The sequence below is a fragment of the Lytechinus variegatus genome, chromosome 17, assembly GCF_018143015.1.
Source record: "Lytechinus variegatus isolate NC3 chromosome 17, Lvar_3.0, whole genome shotgun sequence".
Taxonomy (NCBI): domain Eukaryota; kingdom Metazoa; phylum Echinodermata; class Echinoidea; order Temnopleuroida; family Toxopneustidae; genus Lytechinus; species Lytechinus variegatus.
Window position 1 is genome coordinate 18,737,054 of NC_054756.1, and position 23,510 is coordinate 18,760,563.

Consider the following 23,510-nt stretch of genomic DNA (forward strand, 5'->3'; position numbering starts at 1 on the left):
TGATATCGAAAATGCAATAAACAATAACTAGATCTACAGTAGTTTTTCTCAATAAAGTTCATAACTAAAAGAGAACAAACAAAAATCACTAGACGATTCACCCGCGACAAGTATTGTGGCCATGACTGTGTGCATACCGGGTTTGTGCATTACCGCAGGAGCTGACTTTCTATTAATGCAACCATTGTCACCTATGAGGTCAATACTTTTATGTTTTGACCCCTTTAGATTGGTAATTTGGTACTACGAGTGGTTTTCCCTTGTTAAAAAAGTATTTTCGATGAGACTCTAGATCTCAATATTTCAAATTTTTGTATTGTCAAAATTTATCATTTTTAAAATCCTGTCTTTTGTTTTGGACCTGTGTTATTACAGTCTACAGATGCCATGATGGAGACCTTGGATGAAGCCTTGAATTGATCACATCTATACTGAAAGCTTGTGCTTCTCCATATTCCTAGAAGATACTTGGTAATCTAAGGTAATGTATAGCAATTAGAGGGGTTTTTTATTATGAACTGTTCTGCAAACAGTTTCTAATGAAAATTTGCGATTGGTAGATCAGAGTCAACTACAACAGGTTGATTATAGGCCTACTTTGCTTTCTGTTGTCAAAATCAGATTAGCAGTCAGTTCCAAATTTGATTGCAAGGATTATTGATGTGGGGGAGCTAAAATTAGCTCAAAATTAATTGAAAATCTGTGTTTTCAAACACCTATCAGATAGAAAATAACAAACAATTTCATCCCAATGATATTGAATGAATTAATTGTGAATTACCCTAGCTTTCTAGTTACATATATGTACTTAATAAGACCTTCATATTTAACACTTTCTTAAAGTTATGCTGAATGTATGAATTCCTTGTAAGACGATGTCTCGAATACAAAATACTGGTGTGTGAGTTGGTAGAGCGTCCGTCTCACAACCGGGAGGTCGGGAGTTCAAACCCTGGGCATGTCAGACCAAGATACGTTAAAAGATGGGAGTTGCTGCTACCCTGTTTGGCGTTCAATGATATAAGGGATATAGCCTCGTCGATCTGGTGCTGCACAGTGGCTGCCAGGCCCACGATCAATTGGGCGAAGCAAATTTTTGGAGTATTTTATTTCATGTCAATTTAAACAATAAAATATGGATTTAAAAAAAAAATGGATAAGGGAAAACTAATGGAGATGGCAAGGAAGCGATAGGATGCCTTTCCAGCTCACAACAGTTGGGCAAAATTGTCTAATGTTCATTATTGGGTTGGCAATTTTCTCTTGAAAAATTATGAGTTTCGTTTTAACATCTTAACTGAAAGCACAGAGCTGCCAGCTAGTACAGATTTTCAGTAATAGGTTCTGAAAAATGAGAAGAATACTGATGGTTTCACGCAATATACTGATTTCTGAAAATTAAGTTTTATGTGTTGTCCTAATGGTATTTCTTTGAAAGTACTAATTTCCTCACCAATATACTGTTTTCCAGCTTTTAATTCACTGAAATGTTCTTATTCAGGTTGGTAGCTCAGGGTCCCATCTTGCAAAGAGTTACGCTTGATCCAATCAATCTTTAACTACGTGGAAGATTGGAAATCCATCCATACCATAATTTTTTCTACAATAAATTTGCACAATCTCCGTAGTATTACAAAGAGAATCACACTGAGTCTTCAAGAGAACAGTGAATGTAGTATGAATTTACATCATACCGGTATCTAGAAAATATTTAGAAAAAAAAATCATCATTTTAGATATTGACATTGATGGCCGTCCATAGTTGTGGTTGATGGGATCAATTGCAACTCTTTGTAAGACGGGACTTCAGAGGACTGATTTTCATGCTTGATTCCATCGATCATTACATACAATTAGAAAACAAATTATTAAAATGAACAATGAATCATCAAGCTTTGTGTTTAAAACCCTTTCAACCCGAAAAGCCCTGGAAAAGGGCTTTACCGTGAACGCGCATACCCTTAAAAAAGCTGGAATACCGGCTTCAAGTCATAAGACTCGAAAACAAGGGTTTAATATGCCAGTTGACCTATTAAAAATGTTATATGAGATTGATAACTTCAGTTTATAATATTAAAAAATGGCTTTCATTTGTATGGGTTAAGCATAAAAAATTGAAAAAATGTTCTACCCCTACCAAGGAGGCTCTTGTGATAATACATGGTGAGTCGTATGAGGACTATGCGTAAGATTTATGAATTTTACTTTTGTCTAGACTGATTTTGAGACAAAATTTGAGACTATCACCAATAGTGGAACTTGAAGCCAGACCATATCAGCGGAGCCAGGCCGGGTACCAGCAAAATAAGGTGTCGTTTGTATGGCTGTGGCTGGAATAAAAAAAAAGGAGATCATTATTCATCTATTTCAAATGTCATTCATTTTGCCAACAAGCTCAATATCTGCAAATCCTTAAGGCTGAGGGTCAAACCCGTCCAAAATAATTCAGGGTTCAAAGGGTTAAAGGGCACATGGCAAAAATATCTGTCCTCTTGATTACACTAGGTGATTATGCCTTTGTTAGTACTGCACCCAAAATATAGAATAATCTACTGTCTTATATCAGAAATTATGCAACCTATTTAAATTTTGTTCAAAACCAATAAAATATACCTTTTCATAAGAGTTTTTGACAAATACGACACTTTTGTTGTGATGCAATTTAAGGAGGCATATGACTTCCCTTATTCGCTTTAGCTCTGATATGACATTCCTTGTCTTGTTGCTTCCTGTTTTTACAGTTTAAAGGATATTCATGTAGAAATTGCCCAATGTTCATGTAAATTCACAATTTTAATCTATCATTTTTTTTTAGCCAGAATTCCAAAGCTATGGAATGCCGCCTGGCAGGGCTCCTCTTCACCTCCAAGTTTGACTCTGGCAACTTGGCGCGGGTCGAGCGGGTCGGTCCTGATGATGATGAAGATGGGACAGGGCACCGAGTCGGGGATGCCAACGCTGCCCCAGACTACGAATTCAATCTCTGGACTAATCCAGACTGCGGAGGAACTGAGTTTGAAAATGGAAACAGGTAAGTTTTATTGAATTCAAGATACATTTTATATACACTTTGACAATCTTCTAGGATTGGAGAGGAATCTTTAATTCATATAGTTTATAACGCGCACATTGTTATTGTTGGGTACATTGTCATGCTCGGTGATACTTGCACTGCATGTTCATGCAGGAAGTTGCACACAAATGAGTATGCATACTGTGCTGACTCCGTTATAGAAGTCAATAGCACACAATGCAACATGTTTTGTATTGATTTTTTCATGAACATGAAAATATACGGTATGTTTGAATTTTGTGAACCATTTTAAAACTGATAAGTAATTCAAGCTGTAATTCAAATTTTATTGAATTCAAGATAAATTTTATATACACTTTGACAAATGTAAATGGAAGAGATTGTTGATCATGTAAGCTCAACTTTTGGGATTTCTAATAATCCAGGATCTCAATAGTCGAGCCATTTGATCATTTAGCCTGGCTAAAATAAACAAATGGCAAATGGTATTCATCCCAGTCCTGATGGAAAGACGCCCATATATAGTAAAATATAAAAATGATTTAGCAACTTACATGGTGAACATAAAGCAATTCAAATATACCATGCACATCTTGATTTCTATGTGAACGAATCAAATTTCAATTTCTTTGCCATCCAAAATCCACACAGGACCTGGTTTCACTTTGCAGTGAAGGGATGCCCGATGAACAAGCTGATCAGGTTTAACATCATGAACATGAACAAACAAGGGAAGCTGTATAGCCAAGGGTTAGCGCCGGTCGTCAAGGTCCTACCACAGAAACCCAAGTGGGAACGCATCAGGGACAGGCCCTCTCATGAGGTAAGAACCATTCTTTAAATAGTGCCTTTTTAAAGGCAGTTGATATTCTCCGATAATCTATACTTCATGGGCTTAACCCAGAAATATGGTTGATCCGATCAACCACAACTATGGAAAGCCAGCAACATCAACATCCAAAATGCATGTTTGTTCAGCCAAAATATTTTTTCCCGATATGATGCAAAGCCATACATTTATCGTTTTCTTGAAAATTCAGGGTGCTTTTCTTTGCTTTATACAAAGGACGTTGTTGGATAGCCATATATTTTTGGTTGATCAGGGCCCCATCTTAGAAAGATTTGTGATCCGATCAATCGTAACTATAGACAGCCAGCAACATCAACATCTATTATGCAGGTTTATTTGAAATATTTTCTAGCTTTGATGTTTATTCATGCATTCATTGTTTTCTTGAAAATTCATTGTGCTTCTCTTGGTTTACAAAGTACATTGCGCGAATTTCCTGTAGAAAGAATTATGACATTGATGGATTTCCATAGAGTTAAAATTGATTGGATCAATCGTAACGCTTTGTAAGACGGGGGCCTGGGTTTACAGTTTGAGATTCCTTATGTTACAGTCACACGGCCAATCTGACCCAAGACGGACCAAAGCTATTACGTTAAAGAAAAATACAGTTGTGGTAACGATCTAAAAAATCCAATAAAATAACCACACAAGTGTTTTAAAATAAAAAAAATATGCCAAATGGCTCTGGAAAAATGCTTAATAGCTGAGAAATTAGCAAAATAAGCACAGATTAAATGTGTAAATTACTAAGAAATTAACAAAATGAGCATGGAATTCCATATTAATGTTGGGTATTTTATCAAGCAATATTAATACACTTTACTGATTTTGTGTTATCTTCAGAATTATCAGTTTTCGGCTAAGATTTCATGATGTCATAAAGTTGATTTAGTATACCAGATCTAGATGTATGATAATATGGTGGTAATTATTGATTTAAAGGCTTTCTCATGAAATAATTGTTTGCTGGAATTTCTTTTTTATCTTCAATTTTTAATGACGTACCGCCTGTCGGTTTAGAATTGACATGCATTATTTTGTTTGTTTTGCAGACCGTGGACGGTCAGTTCATCCTGTCCTTTACCTATCGCTTTGAGTACCGCTTCTCTACAGTCTACTTTGCGTTCTGTTACCCGTTCTCCTACACGGAGTACCAGGAGAAGCTCACTGAACTGGACAATAAATTTAGCAGCAGGAAATATGATTCAGGCTGGTCAGTTGTTCATCATGGCCCAATAACAAAAGATTAATTGATGATGGGCCTGATTTCTCGAAATGATTGCACTGATTAATGTGTATGATCAGTCAAAGAAATCATGCAGCCCCGCTATCAATCGCTAAGCTTTATGTTACAGGGCACTGCTCAATGAATTACTGTAGAATTATTTTGCATATCACAAAACATATTTTCAATTATACAAAGTGAAAGTCCCAAGATTAAAAATAAGTCCTGATTAAATGCAAAAGATAACAAAAGATTAATTGATGATGGGCCTGATTTCTCGAAATGATTGCACTGATTAATATGTATAATCAGTCGTTGAAATCAAACCCACTATCACTCGCCAAGCTTTATGTTACATACACTATGCACTATTCAATGTATTACTATAGTAACTGTAGTTAGTCATGGGGTCTAGCAAGAAACATATTTTCAATTATACCAAGTGAAAATCCTAAGATGAAGCATAAGTGTTTTGATGAAACACAAATTAGGTTTGATCTGCGTCAAATTGCAATGTTTCTTGCCACAATGATAATATGTGCTTGATAGTCTGACTTATGCTTGATTGCAGTTGAATGTACATTTTTTGCATTGCCGTATTAGCCCGAGAATCTATGTTGAGAAATCCTGTAGAAGTCACTTTTGATCAAGCTACCAATATTTCATGCTGATGCCACTGGCATCACAACTACATGTATATTTTAGTGATATGTATTTGAATTGATGTATGAATTCATAGGGCAGGGTGCCGTGGCCGAGTGGTCTAAGGCGCCTGGCTGACATTTGAAAGTTTAGGGTTTGATCCCCGGCGACGACACCTATGCCCGTGAGAAAAATGTTTACTGGATAGGGCTCTTTTGTCCTGTATACATTCAGATGAATAGAAATGCTATATGCATTCTTGGTAACTAGGTGCGCACTTCGTTTTTTTGTGTATTTTTTTTTATATCTATAAATTCATATCTACTTCAATCTTTCTCCAGCCCAAACAGTGCAATCTACTATCACCGTGAGCTGCTATGTCACTCCTTAGACAAGCTACGAGTTGACCTCATAACTATCTCATCTTGCCATGGAATAACCAATGAGAGAGAACCAAGACTTCATAGACTCTTCCCTGATACGTCTGTAGAGAGGGCTCGGAAATTCAAAGGAAAGCGGGTAAAGTCAAAATTCTTTTAGCTTCACAATTTGTTTATCATCATTGGGCTGCTTAAACATTTTATCTCAAGCATTAAGAATTTGAGGAAAGCTCAGAAAAGGCTCTATTAGAATTATGACATACATGACAACATCTTTTTTTTTGGGGGGGAGGGGGAGGGATCTAGAAAGAGGTCTCTACAGGAATGAGGAGATAATTCTCAAACAATACAGGGTTGCCACCATTGTTACTTTACCGATACTACATGTAAATTTTAGGAGCTTTCCTCTATATTAATTGCTTTTGGGATACAAGGTCTTGATAGCTTTATGCTTTTTTTAGTTGATTCATGACTCTTCCTATTTTCAAGAAAATGTAATAATGTCAAATTATCAATTTGAATTAATCAATGATATTAGCTCTGCTCTCTTGGATTGAGATAAAATGATAAGTAGTAATCAGATTAATTTCATTCAATACAAAAAGCAATGAAAATAATCTGACAGAGCGTTTTTGCTTCCACTTTTCATTGCAGGTATATTTCTTGAGTAGCCGTGTCCATCCGGGCGAGACTCCAGCAAGTTTTGTCTTCAATGGATTCTTTGATTTCATCCTACGCTCGAAGGACGAAAGGGCCATCCAACTCCGGAAGCAGTTTGTCTTCAAGCTCATCCCTCTCCTCAACCCCGATGGTGTGCAGCGAGGCTACTACCGTACCGACCAACGTGGTGTCAACCTCAACCGGGTCTATCTGAACCCAGACCCTGATCTCCATCCGTCTATCTTCGCTGCCAAGAGCGTTGTTCTGCATCATCATGTGCATTCCAGAGTGATGAGGTCATCGGTTGACCCGACACCGGGTTCGGGGAATCCCCCTGACAGCGGGGAAGTCCCTGATAGTCATGGGGTGGGGTTGAATGAACGGACACAGGAGCCTGGAAATGGGGATTGTGGGACAGAGGTAAGGGCAGAACTTGGCAAAGATCAGTTCATCATCGAGAAGAAAGGCGAAGGGACTAATGCAATTCTCGTTGTGCACCGTGGTGGCAAAAACAGAAGTTCACCTCTTCTGTCCAATAGTGAAGCGAATAGACATTTTCCCACTGAAGAGGGATTAAACTCATACATTGATGCATCAGAACCAAGTAGTGATCTTATGTTCTTGCCAAACAGTACCTCCCTTGCTAACAAAGGGGTTCCGAGGGATGACGCATCTGTGTACGACTCCGACGTCGAAAGTGACATCGGCATGAAAGCACAAACTCCTCTACCCAGCAATCAATCTAATAACAATGCACAAAAAGCGATTCCCTGTGGTGACACTGATCCCATATCGATCCCATCGGAAGAAAGTGGTGTGGCATTCTATGTGGATCTCCATGGCCACGCCTCAAAGAGAGGCTGCTTCATCTACGGCAACTTCCACGAGGACGAGGACAGGCAGACCGAGAACCTTCTCTTCCCCAAGCTGATCGCGATGAACTCCGCGCACTTTGATTTTGACGGTTGTAACTTCACAGAGAAGAACATGTACACAAAGGACAGAAGGGATGGCATGTCGAAGGAGGGGAGTGGCCGAGTTGGAATCTACAAAGCAACAGGAATCATTCACAGGTACCTTGAATGAACTATGCATTTCTTGAATTTATTCGTTTGATAAACCATGTCAGCAGATACTTTATTGTTCACCTTTATTGGATAGTTTCTTGGAGTGAGGTATGTGTGTGTATGGGGGGAATCATGATTATTTATTAGACTTTCTGAATGGCCACCATCCATTCCTTGTATTGTTGACAACAACATGCACGCTGAGAAACTGCAGAGATAATCAACCTGAATTCTTATTCTCTGATATTTCAAAGTAAGAGAGAAATGGAATGTAATGAAAAGTAAATAAACTGGTTAAAAAATCGAAGGCAGGAAATCATGAATAAGGAAAAAAAAATTACAAAGACAAATGGGTAGATGACATTGGGATTATCACAGAATCTGCTTGAGGTTACAACAATGCCTGGAAAAGCAGTCTTTTCTACATCATTACGATTTAAGCGTAAAGATTCCAAACTTTGATTATTTAATTAAACAAATATTGATTTTCACTGACTATTTGATACAAACTACTGAAATACTTGCATTTCATTGGCTCTTAGTAAAATTGTAAGTGAAAATATGCTCCCTGCTCTTTCTTTTTATATGCAGCTACACTTTAGAGTGTAACTACAATTCTGGGCGATTTGTGAACTCACTTGCCCCTGCTTCCAATGACGATGGAAGGGCCACGCCACCTCCGCTGGCAGGGTACCCACCAAAATATGGACCACAGCATTATGAAGAGGTACATGTAAATGTTATGTCACTGAATTAACTTTTTTTGGCTTGAATGTCATTTCTTAGGTAAGGTTACAGATTCGAACCTTGCAATTTCAGGTCCCCATCTTACAAAGAGTTATGATTGATCCGCGGCCCGTTGCAGAAAGAGTTGCAATCAATAGCAACTCTAAAAATCATGTGCAACTTGATTTTCTACCAATCAACAGCCCGCATTTGGGGCTCGCATTTAAATAAAACTCTTTCTGCAACGTACCCCCCGATCAACCATAACTATGGAAAGCCAACATCATCTACATTGAAATGCATGTAGATTAAAAATGTTTTCTAGATATGAAGTATTTTCATATATTATATATATTCTTGGCGATTCAGTATGCCCCTCTTTGTTTACAAAGGACATTGTGCTCATTTTCTGAAGAAAAAAATTATTGATTTCCATATAGTTAAGGTTGATTGGATCAATTGCAACTCTTTGTAAGACAGGGCCCAGATCATACGTACAGGTTTGGCTTTCGGGGTAAGTTTATAGGTATTCTTTTCTTACAAGCGTTGAAAAACATAGGACAAAACTCTGGGGGAAAGACCTTTGTGAACGATACTAGCATGCATGTGTGCTATTTTGTCTTCAAGAAAACTTGTCTCATTTCATGTAAAAAAAGAACTCCTGAGCATCCTCTTTAATTAAACAAAACCAAGTTGCTGTCGATTGTCCTAGTTTTCTTGGGACTTGGCAGGTCAAGACCACTTTAGAAAAATATTTGAGTTTCTGTTATCCTGTTCTTGTTCTTTCTTTCTTATCATTTTGTTTCCTTTTACGATATTCAGGTTGGCAGAGCAACGGCCATTGCTGCGCTAGACATCAATGATACAAACCCTTGGTCTCGGTTAGCAGGTACAGAGAATGGAAGCGTTCACGGTGTAAGGGCATGGGTTCAACGCTACTTGCGGAGCATGCGCGGGGCTCCCTCACTGCCAAAGAAAATGTCGAGGGTTGCTTCCAAAACATCCAGGTATGATGTCTCGGCTTACTAAAAGTAGAATAAAAGAACTCCCTACCCTGAAGAACTTCCAAGAGAAGGTTTTAGTTATATTTGCTGTGAAATTGTTATCAGACTTACATGTATGCTGACTTTAAGCAACATGACCAGATGCGTAAATTTGGGAGAAATTGGTTGTTATGAGGTCTATAAAGCATACATTCAACCTCCTATATCTGGATCTTCTTGAAATGATTTATCTCCACGCTACATGTTTTACATGAAGATATTTGATGTTCGCAAATTATCATTGTTTGAATATGTTGTGCAATGAAGTAAAATTGAAGAGAAATTGGATTCGGACTTTAAAAAAATGTTTTGATTATTTTATATGTGATTATTTTATATAATTGCATGCATACTGAACATGTACATCTATGTGCAATCATATATTTTCTTTGCCATTTAGTTGATTATTTAAAAATAGATTGAATTATATATGTAATTCTATGCTCTATATTGATGTGGTATTATATCAATATTTTTTCACTCAAAATACAAATATTTTAAAGCATTTCTCTGTGATATATTTCAGTCTTGTTGCAACGGTAATGACTCCTCCAAAGCCTAACACCAGAACGGGTCTCCTCCAGTCTGGCAACACCGGCGGCAACATTGCAGGCAGCAGCAATGTGGCAGGCAATTCCAATGCACAACCAAATACAAGCAACAGCCCAAAGAGAAATATACATTCCAAACCACTCGGACCAGTAAGAGGTAAGAACCAAATACATAATGTAACGGTCTGATTGTGGGGGGGGTTGTTCAGAGCTGCCAAGTAGTTCAAATTTTCCGTGTTTAGTATTGAAAAATGAGAAGAATACTGATGGTTTCATGCAAAATACTGATTTCTCAAGTTTCTTTTTTATGTGTTGTCATATGGTATTTCTGTGAAAATACTGATTTCCTCGCCAAAATACTGATTTTCAGCTTTGAAAATACTGAAATGTTCTTGTTCATTTTGGCAGGTTGTATATATCAGCGATTTACACTTTATTACTTCATTAAATAATCTTTGACAAAGTAACAAAATGACTTTTGACAATTTGAATATAATTAGTATTTATCTGGCAAAATGAAAAAAAAAAATACATTGGGGAATGACTGCATTGGTTTGATTCATTGTTGCACAGAAACAAGAGCATCGATGGAAAGAAGAAAACACCTGGCGACCCTTCAAGGGACCGGTCTTTCTACATCCTCCGCATCCTCTGCTGCCTCTACAGCCACCACCACAACCATGGGTGTGGCTTCCACCCTACCGTCAGGGGGCAAAAACTACACCATCCCCCTCCCCCTGACCCACCACAAACAGACGCCCCCTTCCACCACCCGATCCCACAGGGCGGGGCCGACGTGGGCGCAGAAGAAGATCAAGTCCGACTCGGTGCTGGGGAAGAATGCGGGCGAGTCCGCTGGGCAGAAGGAATCGAGCAGCCAGCTCTCGCCGCGGACCCTGCTGTCAAAGTCGACCAACAATTTGGGTGCGTTCACCCGCCACGGAGGCCACCTTGCGTCGAGCACGCTGCCCTCTGTTGTTACAGAACTGTTGAACTCTGTCATGATCAATGCGCTGGAGGGGTCCAAAGAACTCGGCAAGGAGGAGTCATCTGGGTTCTCAACAGCATCGGTTGCTCAGCAGAGAACAGCTATGTATGTCAAGAACCATGGGGTAAGTGGAACTGTAAGTTAATCTGTAAGTTGAAAACTTTTGTTTACGGTATGCAGATTTCATCTATTACTTCAGCACTTATATTGAGAAAGCATCTGATGAATGCATGCTTTTACCACACTGCTCTAAATGTAAGTTGTTATAAGCTGTTTGGTTACAGAACCAATGAGCCTTCTCTTATAAATTAAAGAGTTCTTTTTTATGTTTATTGACTTGAACAACAGCTTGCTTGTTAAATACTCTTAGTAACAATAGTAGCAAGCATCAACTCAGCATGCTATGATAAAAGTGCGTATTCATATATTGGATGCTTTCTTAATATATGCTGAATGAAGCGTGATGAATGCATGAATTCTGCTGGGGAATGGCTTCAAAGTACGGATTAAAAACTACCTTTGTGAATTCGAGCCTAGTGTTTACAAGCATTGTGGTGGATGTTGTCAGAGCCAAGCATCAATATTAACCTACATATACTAACACTTTATATTCGCAATCACACTAATCGAGAATGCAGCGTTTATAGCAATTTTGAGTTTGCATGCCATACATTTTTTTGTATTGAATCTGTAACAGTGTTTGTATATTGAATTCATTAAAGGGGAAGTTCACCTTGACAAAAAGTTTATTGTGAAAATAGCAGAAAAGAAATATGGGTGAAGGTTTGAAGAAAACCCACCAAAGATTTACAAAGTTATTAGAAATTCAATTTTTTTATTTGTGATGTCATAAACAAGCAGCTTCATGTCTATTGTGAATTGATAAAATCAATGAAATGTAATTTTCTTGAAAAATTGAAGATGGGTCATATTGTTCCTTCGGTATTTCAACAGACAAATTATTTCACATCGCCCCTGAAAGAAGAAAGTTTTTAGTCATCAGGAATCATCAAAATTGAAATTTATACATTTTACATTACATAAGATATGGGGCAGCTGCTCATATATGACATCACTCATTAAAAAACTTAAAATTCTAATAACTTTCTTAATCTTTGACGGACTTCCCTCAAGCCACCACTAATATTTTTATTATTTTTTCTGCTATTTTAAAAATAATCTTTTTGTCAGGATGAACTTCCCCTTGAAGAGAATTGTACAATATTGCATTTTGGGGTTTTGGGATTATCTTTAGTGGCTATATGACAATATATAGTCCACACATACATGTAATCTCCCATGAATAATTGTCACAAAATGTTTGCATATATTCTTCAACAGCTAGCATACAGACAATATTCTTTGGGAAGGGGGAAAGTTGGTTTAATAGATTAGACACAATTTTATGACCCTTAGTCATAACTTTGCTTATTTGGGTGAGGAAACTTTAGGCAGTCTTAGTTACATGTATATGCCCTGCTGAACTGGGCTTGTTTATAATGTATATTCAAATCATCATCAGTTACTATTTCATGAGGGATGTTGCACCAACAACCTGGTATCGTCCTTTAATTTCAATGTTGTCACCATAGTGTGCAGCCCTATTCTTTAGTAGATGCAGTATCTGTCAAGAAGAAACAATGTCTAGAGATAGAAAATGGCAAAAACTAACATTTAACTTTGAAAAAAGAAATAATGCATTTATTAGAAATGTAAAGACTTTGTGGATGTTGTCAAGAATATTATACAGGCATTAAACTTTGTTTATTTTAAAAGGAAATACATCTAATAAGTTGTCTCTGTTTGAATTTGTCTGCCAAATACATACCCTCTTTGGATCATACACTATACTTTGCCTGGGATGTCAAACTACTTCTTTGCCATAAACGTTATTTTCAGTCACTAGATTTCCCAAGTTAAGAAAATAATTTACATAATAAAAGGATAGATTTTTTATTTTTTTCTTTTCAAATGGTATTTGAGCTTTTTGTGACCCAATTCACTCAACATTCCTGATATAGAGTCCCTGAGAAGAGATATCCTTAACTTTAAGGCTTGAGTTGTGATCATTTGTTTTTTATTTCTATTTTCTTTGAATGGAAATGTGAGTCAGGATAAATGTTGCTTTGTAGTAAGGTTTTATGTTTGACAAGTCAAGTTTTTCAAATAGGATACATTTAAACCACAGTCACAGATTTCATGGAATTAATATTTCAGATATGCAATATGTCAGATTAAAGATTCAGATATTTTTGCTTGGTGTTTTGAGTCAATTAATACATGTAACTAAATAATAATAATAATAATAATGCTCAATTCTTGTATAGCGCATCACACATAGCATAGCATGTCCCTATGCGCAACTAACCCTCCACATTGCCATATTTAATACATATGCCTGTCATTATTAACCTTTAACTTGCAAATTTGCCATTTTTACACTGTGTCTGTCCCTCCGCTGCTTGTCTGATGTTGCACTCACCTACAGAGCACAATGCTATCACCCGCTACATCTGATGCTGTACATACAGTCAATTTGGAGTTTCCTCCCACGGTAAGATCATCCCACTTGGTGGCAGGGGTGTCTTCTCTCAAATTGCTTAATAATTGAACAATTGAAGTAAGATCTTCCTGAGAGATGATAAAGGTACAGTGTACGTACAATGTATCATTGTCATATTTAGTTTTGCATGAGTCTAAATTGCCATCTGAGAATGGAATTGTTGTTTCAAATGAGATTGAGTTTAATAGCAACTTCACTATCCAAAATTATTGATAAGTGATCAGTGTTGTCTTTATTTTATAAAGAATGTTGCAACAAAATTTCAGTTAATTTTTTCCCTTGTTCCCTTATTGCAAAATTCTGCAAAATATGTTCATCTACTGAATTCTACAGTGGCAGTAATTATTCTTTGACAGTACAACTCGACTTTGCACTCTCTGAGATCCATAACAATAGAGTGATCAATAAAGAATAATGGTGTTCATAAGACCATGTTTTATTTTGTTCTGGCAGAGAGTGTTAAGTTGAGTGTGTACATGTAGACTACTGTCAAAGACATTAGTCTTTTCTTTTGCAAATTGCCCTGGATTTGGTGTGGAGCATTTGTCATACATGCTTAATTTTCTCAGAATTTTATTTTGTTGATTGATTTATTTTTTGTTATTATTAAGTGAATCAGTCTCTGGACTCTGAAACAGAAGGTTGTGGGTTCTTATGCCAGCCATGGGGTTTTTTTTTTGTTCAGCAAGATATTAATCTACAATGTGCTGCACTCAACCCAGGTGATGCAAATGGGTACCTGGCAGACTTTATTCCTTGAAATGCAATGCATGTATCAGCTGCTCTGTACAGTAATTAGAGACTTCTGATAAAGTGTTAAGTACCAATGTAGACCTGTAGGCAATTATAATTATCGTTCAGTATTATTATTATGATTATGATTATTATTATGCTGCTGATGATGATGATTATTATTATTATTGTTATTATTATTACTGTTATTATTCTTATTATTATTATTTTTATCATCATTATTTTTTTTTAATTATTATTACTATCATTATATTATAGGCACCATCTGCCCTGTCACCAAAGAGTCACCAGTCTTTGTTCCCGAGGCATCACATGACAATAGACCTTGGGGCATCATCATCACAACCTATACAACATCATGGCAACATCCATGTAGAGGGGGAGAAGAGCGACCTCAAGGCTTTAGGGAGTCTTTGCTTGCATGAAGAAAGGTGAGTATTAAAGGGGTGGAGTAATTTAAAGGCTTGACCCCACTGCACTTTCGGATGCAGAAAGGATGTAATACGGAAAAGAATCTTGCCATCCATTTGAAATTGTTATGTATCCGTTGTGTTATCTTTGCATCCATGTTTCATACGCTCTATATCCATCGAGTATCCGTCCACTGTGATTTCATTGTTTGTCCATTGTCTGGCGCAGATGAAATCAGATTGAGCTAATCCGAAATGTTGCTTGTCCGCTATATCTGTTATGAAGATGTTTTGTGTCCGTTGGCCAATGGGACCAAGGGACTGTGTCATAAAGCTGTTCGTAAGTCAAGAGCGACTGGTGATCCTTTCTTATGCGCTAAACCATCGCCAATGAATATAACATTTACCACAAGAAAGGATCACCAATCGTTCTTAAAGTCGCTCTTAACTTACGAACAGCTTTATGAAACGCCTACCTGGCCTTTAGATATTGATTGGAAAGTAATTGAGAATGACTTAGTAAATTGGCACTTGGTCTACACCTGGTGCCTGTAGCATAAAACTTGTGATAATAACAAATTTGTATTAACAGTTAAAAGCTACTGAAATCGTTCATCTTGATTGGCTGATTGCAAATTTGTTATAGAATTTGTGCATATGATATGATAACAAGCCTAGTCTTTATGAAAAGGGACCCAAATTTGTCTACTTGCCATTTGGTCTCATTCCACATTGTCTAATCCTAGTTCATATACAACCATGACTGGTCATCTATAAAAGGCTTGATGGAGTCTGAGCTTCATGAATGTAGAGGTGTTGTGGCTCAGTGGAAAAGCCTTTAGTCTTTGAACCACAAGGTCCCAGGTTGAAATTCCACTGCAGCACTTGCGTCTTTTGGCAAGGCGCTTATCTGAATTTGCCACTCTCCACCCAGGTGTAGTACTAGTACTCGGTAGGAAGGAATTCCTTGAATGCTCGATGCGCCCGATCAGGGTAACCGTGCTCAGTATAGCCGAGGTAATATGCAGCGCTTAGAAACATATTAAGTGCCATATAAATGTTGAATACTATTATCATTATGAATAAAGGTGGGTATTAGAGAGTAACATTGATATAAGATATTGATTTGAAAGTAATTGAGGTTTCATACTAATTATCTTGACTCTGTAGAGCACCACTTGGTCTACACATGCTTTGTTTACTTGCCATTTGGTCTCATTCAATTAATTTGTCTACTTGCCATTCAGTCCAGTTGCAATTTATCATTTCATTTTATTTCTAGTTAGGCTATACCATACGTCTAATATCCGCTTGGTTTAAAATCCCTTAGTCTATTCAAATAAATGAACTGTTTATTCATCAAATTTTCATTTGACAGAATGCAAAATGTATTGTTGATAAAGTCATTTCGTGTAACGCCCATCTGGACATAAGACAAAATGAGAATTAGACTAGGTGGGGAATAGGACTGTAATGTAGACCAATCAGCAATAAGACCAAATTCGTATGGACCTTGGTTCTCAATGAAGCATAAAATAAAAGCCTTTGTTTCCCATCCTCTATCTGGGCTCCCAGTCACCAGAATTAGACTAAGTGAGTAATATATTGATTGTAATGTAGACTAACCAGCAATAAGACCAAATTCGTATGGACCTTGGTTCTCAATTAAGCATAAACTTCAAAAGCCTTTGTTTCCTGTCCTCTATCTGTGCTCCCAGTCACCAAGACTCTGCCGACAAGGCTAAAAAGAGAAGGAAGAAGGGGAATGGACCGAAGCGACGTAGCATCTCTCACAGTCCTAGCCGTAAGTCCCAGAAGAATTCCCACCGGGCCCTGACCAAGGGAGGCAAGCACAGTGAGACGTCGGACAGCGACCCAGAGAGATTGATGAATCGTAGACAGGAAAGGACAAGGCAGAGGTCAATTACCAGTAGCCTGTCAGATCCCACCCCTAGTAAGTACATGCAGTCATTGGCCCTTACATGTATTTTGAACTCGGGTTTAATTTAGATTCTAGTCCAAAGTTGTGGTTCAACAATTCAAAACAGATTGTGACACAAATCTTTAACAGTAGAGGTTTAATATTAATACCACCTTATTTTACATCCAAATCATTCATAAATGTCTGGGAACGATGAATAAGGCATGTGTTTTCACCATTAATGAATGAGGAAAGACCTAAGTAACCTTTAGACACATACAATGTAAACAAAACTGTTGACATCTTTGACTAACCATAATTTAAGCACAGAGTTAATCTTGACTTCAGAAAACAGGGGGGCATTTCATAAAGCTGTTTGAAAACGACTGGTGAACCTTTCTTATGCGCTAAACCATTGCCAATGAATATACCATTTACCACAAGAAAGGTTCACCAGTCGTTCTTAAAGTTGCTCTTAACTTACTAACAGCTTTATGAAACACCCACCATGTCAATGGTTTTATGACATATGCAGAGCTGCAACTGTTCCAGAAACTTGGTGTTTGTTACAGAAATATGATACTGGTAGGAATACCAGTAGTAGTAAATAGCATCTAAACTGTGAATTCAGGGGAACATTTCATGATAGTATTTGTCAGACGTGTGATCAGACAATTCTGCATTTACCATAATAACATTGCGTCTCGGCCAATAAAAATCAAGGAAAGTTTGCCGATTTGACAATTTGTCACACAAAAGTTTTCATGAACCACTCACCGGGGCTGAAAAGAGAATGTGATGTTAATAAATGTGATGTTAGCGTTTTCTTTTGGCTCTTCTAAAAATGAATTGATTCTGAAACTTTTTGCTCCTTTTTTTTCCCCAGATGATTTGCATCCAATGTCAGAACATACTTCTCATTTTGCATCTAACGTTGAACGCCAGAGAGCCAACACACCAAAGAGGTAAGTTGTGTTTTTTTCTAAACCTCCGTGCTGTTGTCTTTTAAATCCATATTTGTTCTGTAAAGTCTTTTGTGCAATTGTCATTAATTGATTTTATGTCAAATATGACGTATTCATTTATTTGTGATTCTGTATCATTTGGCATTGTTGACCCCATGACTCATCTTCAAAACCTTTCACCCTATTAATTCGTTTGTGATGAGATTGTGAATTTAGTGGGACATTAAGATGTCCTTTATGCACTGAAATAAAATGTATATGTTTTGTTTGTTGCACTTCGTTGGAGAAGAAAAAATCTAAACAAAGTTTGTTGCAGTGGTATTTGCTTGTAAAGTTTTCTTTGGGGAAAGTCTGTTTAAAAGTGTTTGTTCATGTTCTTTTGGGTTTAGTTTTTATCTGATTTATATGTTTATAAATTTAAAATTATAGATAGATTCTGGACGTAAATTTTTGTCCCATTTCATGATTGCTAAAATGGTTCTATACGAAGATAAAAAAAATCCAGGACACAAATATTACAACAATTGTATTTTAGACAATTTTGATTGTTAGCAACAGCTATAATGAATTTCATATAGTTATTCATTTTGTTTCATGGACAAAATTTTTTTGTCCCATTTCATGATTGCTGAAATGGTTCTATGCAAAAAGAAAAGAAAAAAAAATCCTGGACACAATTATTATATTTTTTAGACATTTTGATTGTTACCTTTATAGCAACATCTTTAATGAATTTCATATAGTATTTCATTGTTTTCTGGTAGTGAATTCAAAATTTGAAGGAAACCAGAATGTTTATATTTGCAAAAAAATGCAGGCTTCAATTAAATGAGCATGTTCCTCTTATGTTGTGTGAGTAATTGAGAGTTGCCACGAATCATTGATTTCTGTTCTGTATCACTTTGTGTCACATACATTCATAGCTGATATTCCATCCCTTTCATATATGTGACCTGCTGCCACCCCTAACCAACAATAAGTTGCCCAATATGAATTTTGGAGATTTATATTAAGTTTGAAAAAGCACATCCTTAGCTATAAAATAATACATAGTTTGTCAAATTTGATCAACAATAACTCACTCAAACACTTGATGGAATGCAAAAGAAACAAAGCAGGAGCTTCAAAAAATAAGGAGAAAACAACGCTTCAACTTTGGGTTTACTCAAGCATGAATTGTGCACTCTGTGCAGTTTCAATGAAACTTCCAAGCAGTCCACAAACGCTTGTGTCTTGTTTTCTTTGAATCATCTTTAATACATGACATTTTTAGAGTATATAACGAATAAGATATAATTCTTCAGATAAGCTTCTTTTTTGTGGGCCTTTTGAAGACCAATTTTACTATTTCAGCTATTAACAGAGAAACTTCCCTGGCGACTTATTGGTGGTTCTGGGTGGCTGGACACATAATTGTTATGTACATTCCGTGTGGTATTTAATACTAATTTGTTTGTTCTATCATTCCTTCTGTTGTGTGCCATTGAGTGCAGTTTTCAATCCATGAAGCAGCAACTTCTAGCCCTATCACAGCCCAGCTCTGTTGGTAGGTTCATTTAACATTCTTTCCTTCTATCAGTCATACCATTCACACTCTTTCTCCCCATAAATCTTCGCAAGGTCACTTGATATAGTTAGCAAAAATAAAAGTATTAAAAATATATATTGCTGACAGTCATAAATGTATTAAACGCTTGTACAGGGTAAGTTTCATAAAGTATGTAATGGGGGTGGATTAATGTTTTTTGGTAAATCAACATCTTATTTTGTTCATGTAAAAAATTATTGAATTTACCCTTGCAAAACGGAATTAGTGTTTTTGCTGTGTGCATTTTCTACGACAAAACAGAATATCCATCAAATACCCCTTTCATAAACCCAATTATGCGGCTAATAGCAGCATAATTTGGTCGTAAAATCGGAGGAGGACCAGAGTTATCCGCATTATTTCGATGCTGCAATTATCCGCATAATAGCGGTATCGGGACCAGATGAACGCATTTCCAAATAATGCGGATAATTGCCATGGTGCGGTCACAAGGTCACCCTTTTCCAACACAACCGCATCGGAGGGGGCGTGTGCAGTTGTCATGACGATTATCCGCCTTTTTCAGGACGGGCGCTCATAAAAATAGTGCGGATTATTTTCGGAGTTTGTGAACGCAATTTTTATTGAATTATCCGCATTACTCTTAGGCGGCTAATTGGAGGATGGGTTTATGAAAGGGGTATTTATTAGATCAAGTGGGAAATAAGTTTCTTCAGAAATGGAAAAGACAATTTTCCTTATTTGGGGAAATCACTGTCCCGTATCCCTGTATGCTGGATCTCTCTGAAATGATTCATTTACACTTTGTGCTTCATATGAAAAGCTGTAATACTTTCAAAGCTACATGACTTGAGTACTTTGTGAAGTGAAATTAAAAAAAAGAAAAGAAAAATGGGGTTTGTTGTGTACAAAATGTTATTTACAGATATCAAGGCATCAGTGGAGCTCATGAAACAAATAATGATTTTCAACTGATAATTATGTTCTGAGCCAGTCAGGTGCAAGGATTTCAGTAGCTTATATCAAGTAGTTGCTGAAAATCACTTTATTATTTGGTTTGTGACATGCTCTTGTTGTCATCAAAATTTGTGGGATTCAGTCTTTGGAAACCTGCAAGGGAAGAGATTGCTCTCGGCTTTGGGGTGTATGTCATTAATTTTCCTCCCTATGCAGCCATCGGTTGACCCCTTTGTTCCAAAGTTTGTGACAAATCTTTCTGTTTCTGTTTTCTCCTTCAGGAGTCTCTCGATCGGCAGTATCCGAGAACCTCCCTACATTAAATCCAAGGTGAACAACGCAATCAAGAAATCAAACTCTTTCAGTTCAGGACGGGTAAGTATTCTTGACACAGAGCAGGATGTAGTTATTTACAGTGGATGATTAAATTATTCTGTGTCAAAATGAGGAGAATTATGCAAATAACTGAAATTCTTGACTTTCTGTTTTAAACCGTAACCACGTAAAATATATCAAATATATCTGGAGTGAATACAGTGCAGATCTATATTGATTATTAAAAGTGCAGAAAATCAAGGTTTGGCATCTTGTCCAAAGCAGCCAGATCCCCAAAACTCTCTACTCCAAAATGTTGGCGATTGGCAATGCATAAAGTCTTTTGTCTTGTCCCTTTGTTGCTTGGAAGGAAAGGCAGTTTTGACAAATTTGTTTCAGAAATCAGTAAAATGCAAGCATGGTGTTACAAAAACAGAGTTTGATAAATTCATGCCTCATTTCTAGAGATCAAAGTATCATATGAAAGTCAGGAAATTAAATTTTGTGGAACAATAATTCTGTCTTTGGCATTCAGATATCCCAGGCCAAACTATTTTTCACATAATCTTTATTCACATGTGCAGAAATATGTTCATGTATTATCTGATTCAAAATAAGAATTATAAAGCTTCAAAATATGGATAATTTGTTTGTAGTATATAGATGTAATTTTGATGTAGACATAATGAAACAACAATTCCAGTGCTCTTAAACATAAAGCATAACGATTGATCATTGTAGGCAATGAAATCAATCATGAAAATTTGTTCTACGATCAAATGCCAAGCTTTGTGTTACGGGCCCCAGGTTTTATTTTTCATTGAAACACTTTACAATGTAAAATTCCAAAGATGAGTTTTCCTCTTCAGCATTTATGGTACTGCAGCCATGTTTATAGGCACCCCTGAAGAGTTTAGAAGCCTTGTGACACAAAGGTTTTATCTCTTATTGAATAATTTGTGGAATCATTCTTCTGAAGCCTTTCACATGTTTTCAAGCCTGGTGATCGTATCTGATATTCACTTTTCTCTTTCTGTGTTTCTTTTTTCAGAGAGATTCTAATGTTTCTTACCAAGTGGTTGAACTGAACGAGTTGTTAAACCGGAAGCAGCCTCAGAAAACGCCCATCCCGGTGAAGAAAATAGGCTTCTGGGTAGACTTCTAGCTCAGTACTCTTTCTTCAAACATTTTCATCATTTTGTTCCATGGATGACTAGCTGGAAAAGTATCTGACCAATGGACAAAGCTCTAATACCCCTGTTGCACTGGATTTCCTACCTGAGACTAGTCTCAGACTTGTTTCCAAAACGTTGACCTAAACTTTTGACCCCCTATTACACAAAAATCGTAACGAGTCTTGGGGCGACCCGAGACAGCTTTCTGTGCATTTACACTGATACCAAAGCTGTCCGAGATAGGTTTGGCAGAGCGCGCTGTGTTTGTTGTTTGGATAATCGTTCCACATGTAGCGCATCATATGAACCTGTCTCGAACCAGTCTCGGGCAAGTTTGTGTTTATACCAAATCCAAAGCAATCTCCGGGTGCCCGAGACCTATCTCGGAACACATCGCGAGGTGGTCCGAGATAGGTTTGCTCAGGAGAGGTCAGGTAGGCTTGTACGTTTACACCCGATTTGAAATCTGCCCGAGACTCATCTCGGGGTGCCCCGATTGACATCTTCCACCAAAGACATACTATATGTTAGAGCATAAACAATCTCTAACCTTAGAGCTTTGTCCATTGGTGGGATACTTTTCTACAAAATTATGAATATCATTTTTAATGATGCCTCTATTCAAATGGAATATTGTTTTCTATTTATGAAAAAAAAATAGCAATCATGGTAAACGTTATAACCTCACGGAAAGAAAGTTTCATTTATATATATCTCTAAAATATGTCAAGATTGGCTTGATATTGGAGTTTTGTCTTGGGCTGATGATACATGTACAGGTATTTTATGTAGTTTTACTAATTTTACCCTATCAATAATCTAACCCTTCATGTTCGACTTATCAGTACTGTAGAATGCCTTTTAATGAACACTATGAATATTCACATGGAAATACACACAATTTGAAATACATGTATATCTTTCTGTAATACCAAAGTTGGAAACTAATCAATTATACTACCATTCTTTCCATTTTCTTTTACATATTAAACTACATTGTATTGTAGTTATATACTGCTGTAGGTTATAAGTACTCGTTTGGTATCTTGCTTACCTTTTTAATGTGAGGGAAATATGTTTGTACTATCACCTGCATTCCATCATTCCAACAGTGTTCTATTTTATTGATGATATTGGGGTATTTGTCCACAGTAACAAAATTACCATGTTTACAGAACAACATGGCCCTGTCTTAGAAAGAGTTACGATTGATCCAATCAATCATCACTTTAAATCAATAAATTTATGAAAATTAATTATATCTAGAATTTTTTTAACAAACATGTATTTTTAGATGTGGGCACTGCTGGCTTTCCGTAGTTGAGTTTGATCAGATCAATCACAACTCTTTGTAAGATGGGGCCCGTTTCTCATATTAGTCAAACGTGTCGTTTGCAGCTACCTTCTATATCAGCCACCTGCCTACAGTGACCACTAAACTGATTCCTATGGAGGTCCGTTATGTGTATAATAACCCGTTTAAATCAGGCACCTGTAGTAAGGTCACATAATGTATTTCCCGTATTAAAGTGGTCAGACCAGACAGGTTTTACTGTAAAATCAAGCATGCATTATGCCAATCATGATGGCCGATTCTTGATTGCATACTGGTTAGATTTGCTTTTAAAATCCATGGATCTGGGTATCTAGAATCATTATAAATTTGTTTGTTCTACTTTGAATGTGAGGGGCTTTTTTTTTCATGTGGATCGACCAAGATTTGTGTTCTCACT

The 23,510-nt window shown here is 36.9% G+C and overlaps 1 protein-coding gene across 3 annotated transcripts; it reads left to right on the top strand.

Moving 5' to 3' along the window:
* Window positions 1-367: 367 nt before the first annotated feature.
* Window positions 368-21,904, top strand: LOC121430843 (cytosolic carboxypeptidase-like protein 5). 3 transcript variants are annotated; one of them, XM_041628264.1, is made up of 16 exons: window positions 368-481; window positions 2,816-3,031; window positions 3,686-3,857; window positions 4,940-5,100; window positions 6,096-6,273; window positions 6,789-7,867; window positions 8,453-8,588; window positions 9,410-9,594; window positions 10,157-10,338; window positions 10,755-11,293; window positions 13,658-13,723; window positions 14,744-14,916; window positions 16,614-16,849; window positions 17,703-17,781; window positions 20,569-20,662; window positions 21,654-21,904. In XM_041628264.1, the coding sequence occupies exons 2-16, from the start codon at window positions 2,832-2,834 to the stop codon at window positions 21,765-21,767; spliced, it is 3,594 nt and encodes a 1,197-aa protein (XP_041484198.1). In that variant the 5' UTR covers window positions 368-481; window positions 2,816-2,831; the 3' UTR covers window positions 21,768-21,904. The 3 variants fall into 3 exon arrangements, with proteins under 3 accessions (XP_041484198.1, XP_041484199.1, XP_041484200.1); XM_041628265.1 differs by having other exon boundaries at window positions 2,820-3,031; XM_041628266.1 differs by lacking the exon at window positions 13,658-13,723.
* The last annotated feature ends 1,606 nt before the right edge of the window (window positions 21,905-23,510 follow it).

Bases quoted from the DNA above. Each gene is read 5' to 3' on its own strand.
- LOC121430843 (XM_041628264.1), top strand. From the start codon at position 2,832: ATGGAATGCCGCCTGGCAGGGCTCCTCTTCACCTCCAAGTTTGACTCT. The intron at 5,101-6,095 runs GTCAGTTGTTCA...ATCTTTCTCCAG, and splicing joins AGGAAATATGATTCAGGCTG to CCCAAACAGTGCAATCTACT. The intron at 7,868-8,452 runs GTACCTTGAATG...TTTTATATGCAG, and splicing joins GCAACAGGAATCATTCACAG to CTACACTTTAGAGTGTAACT.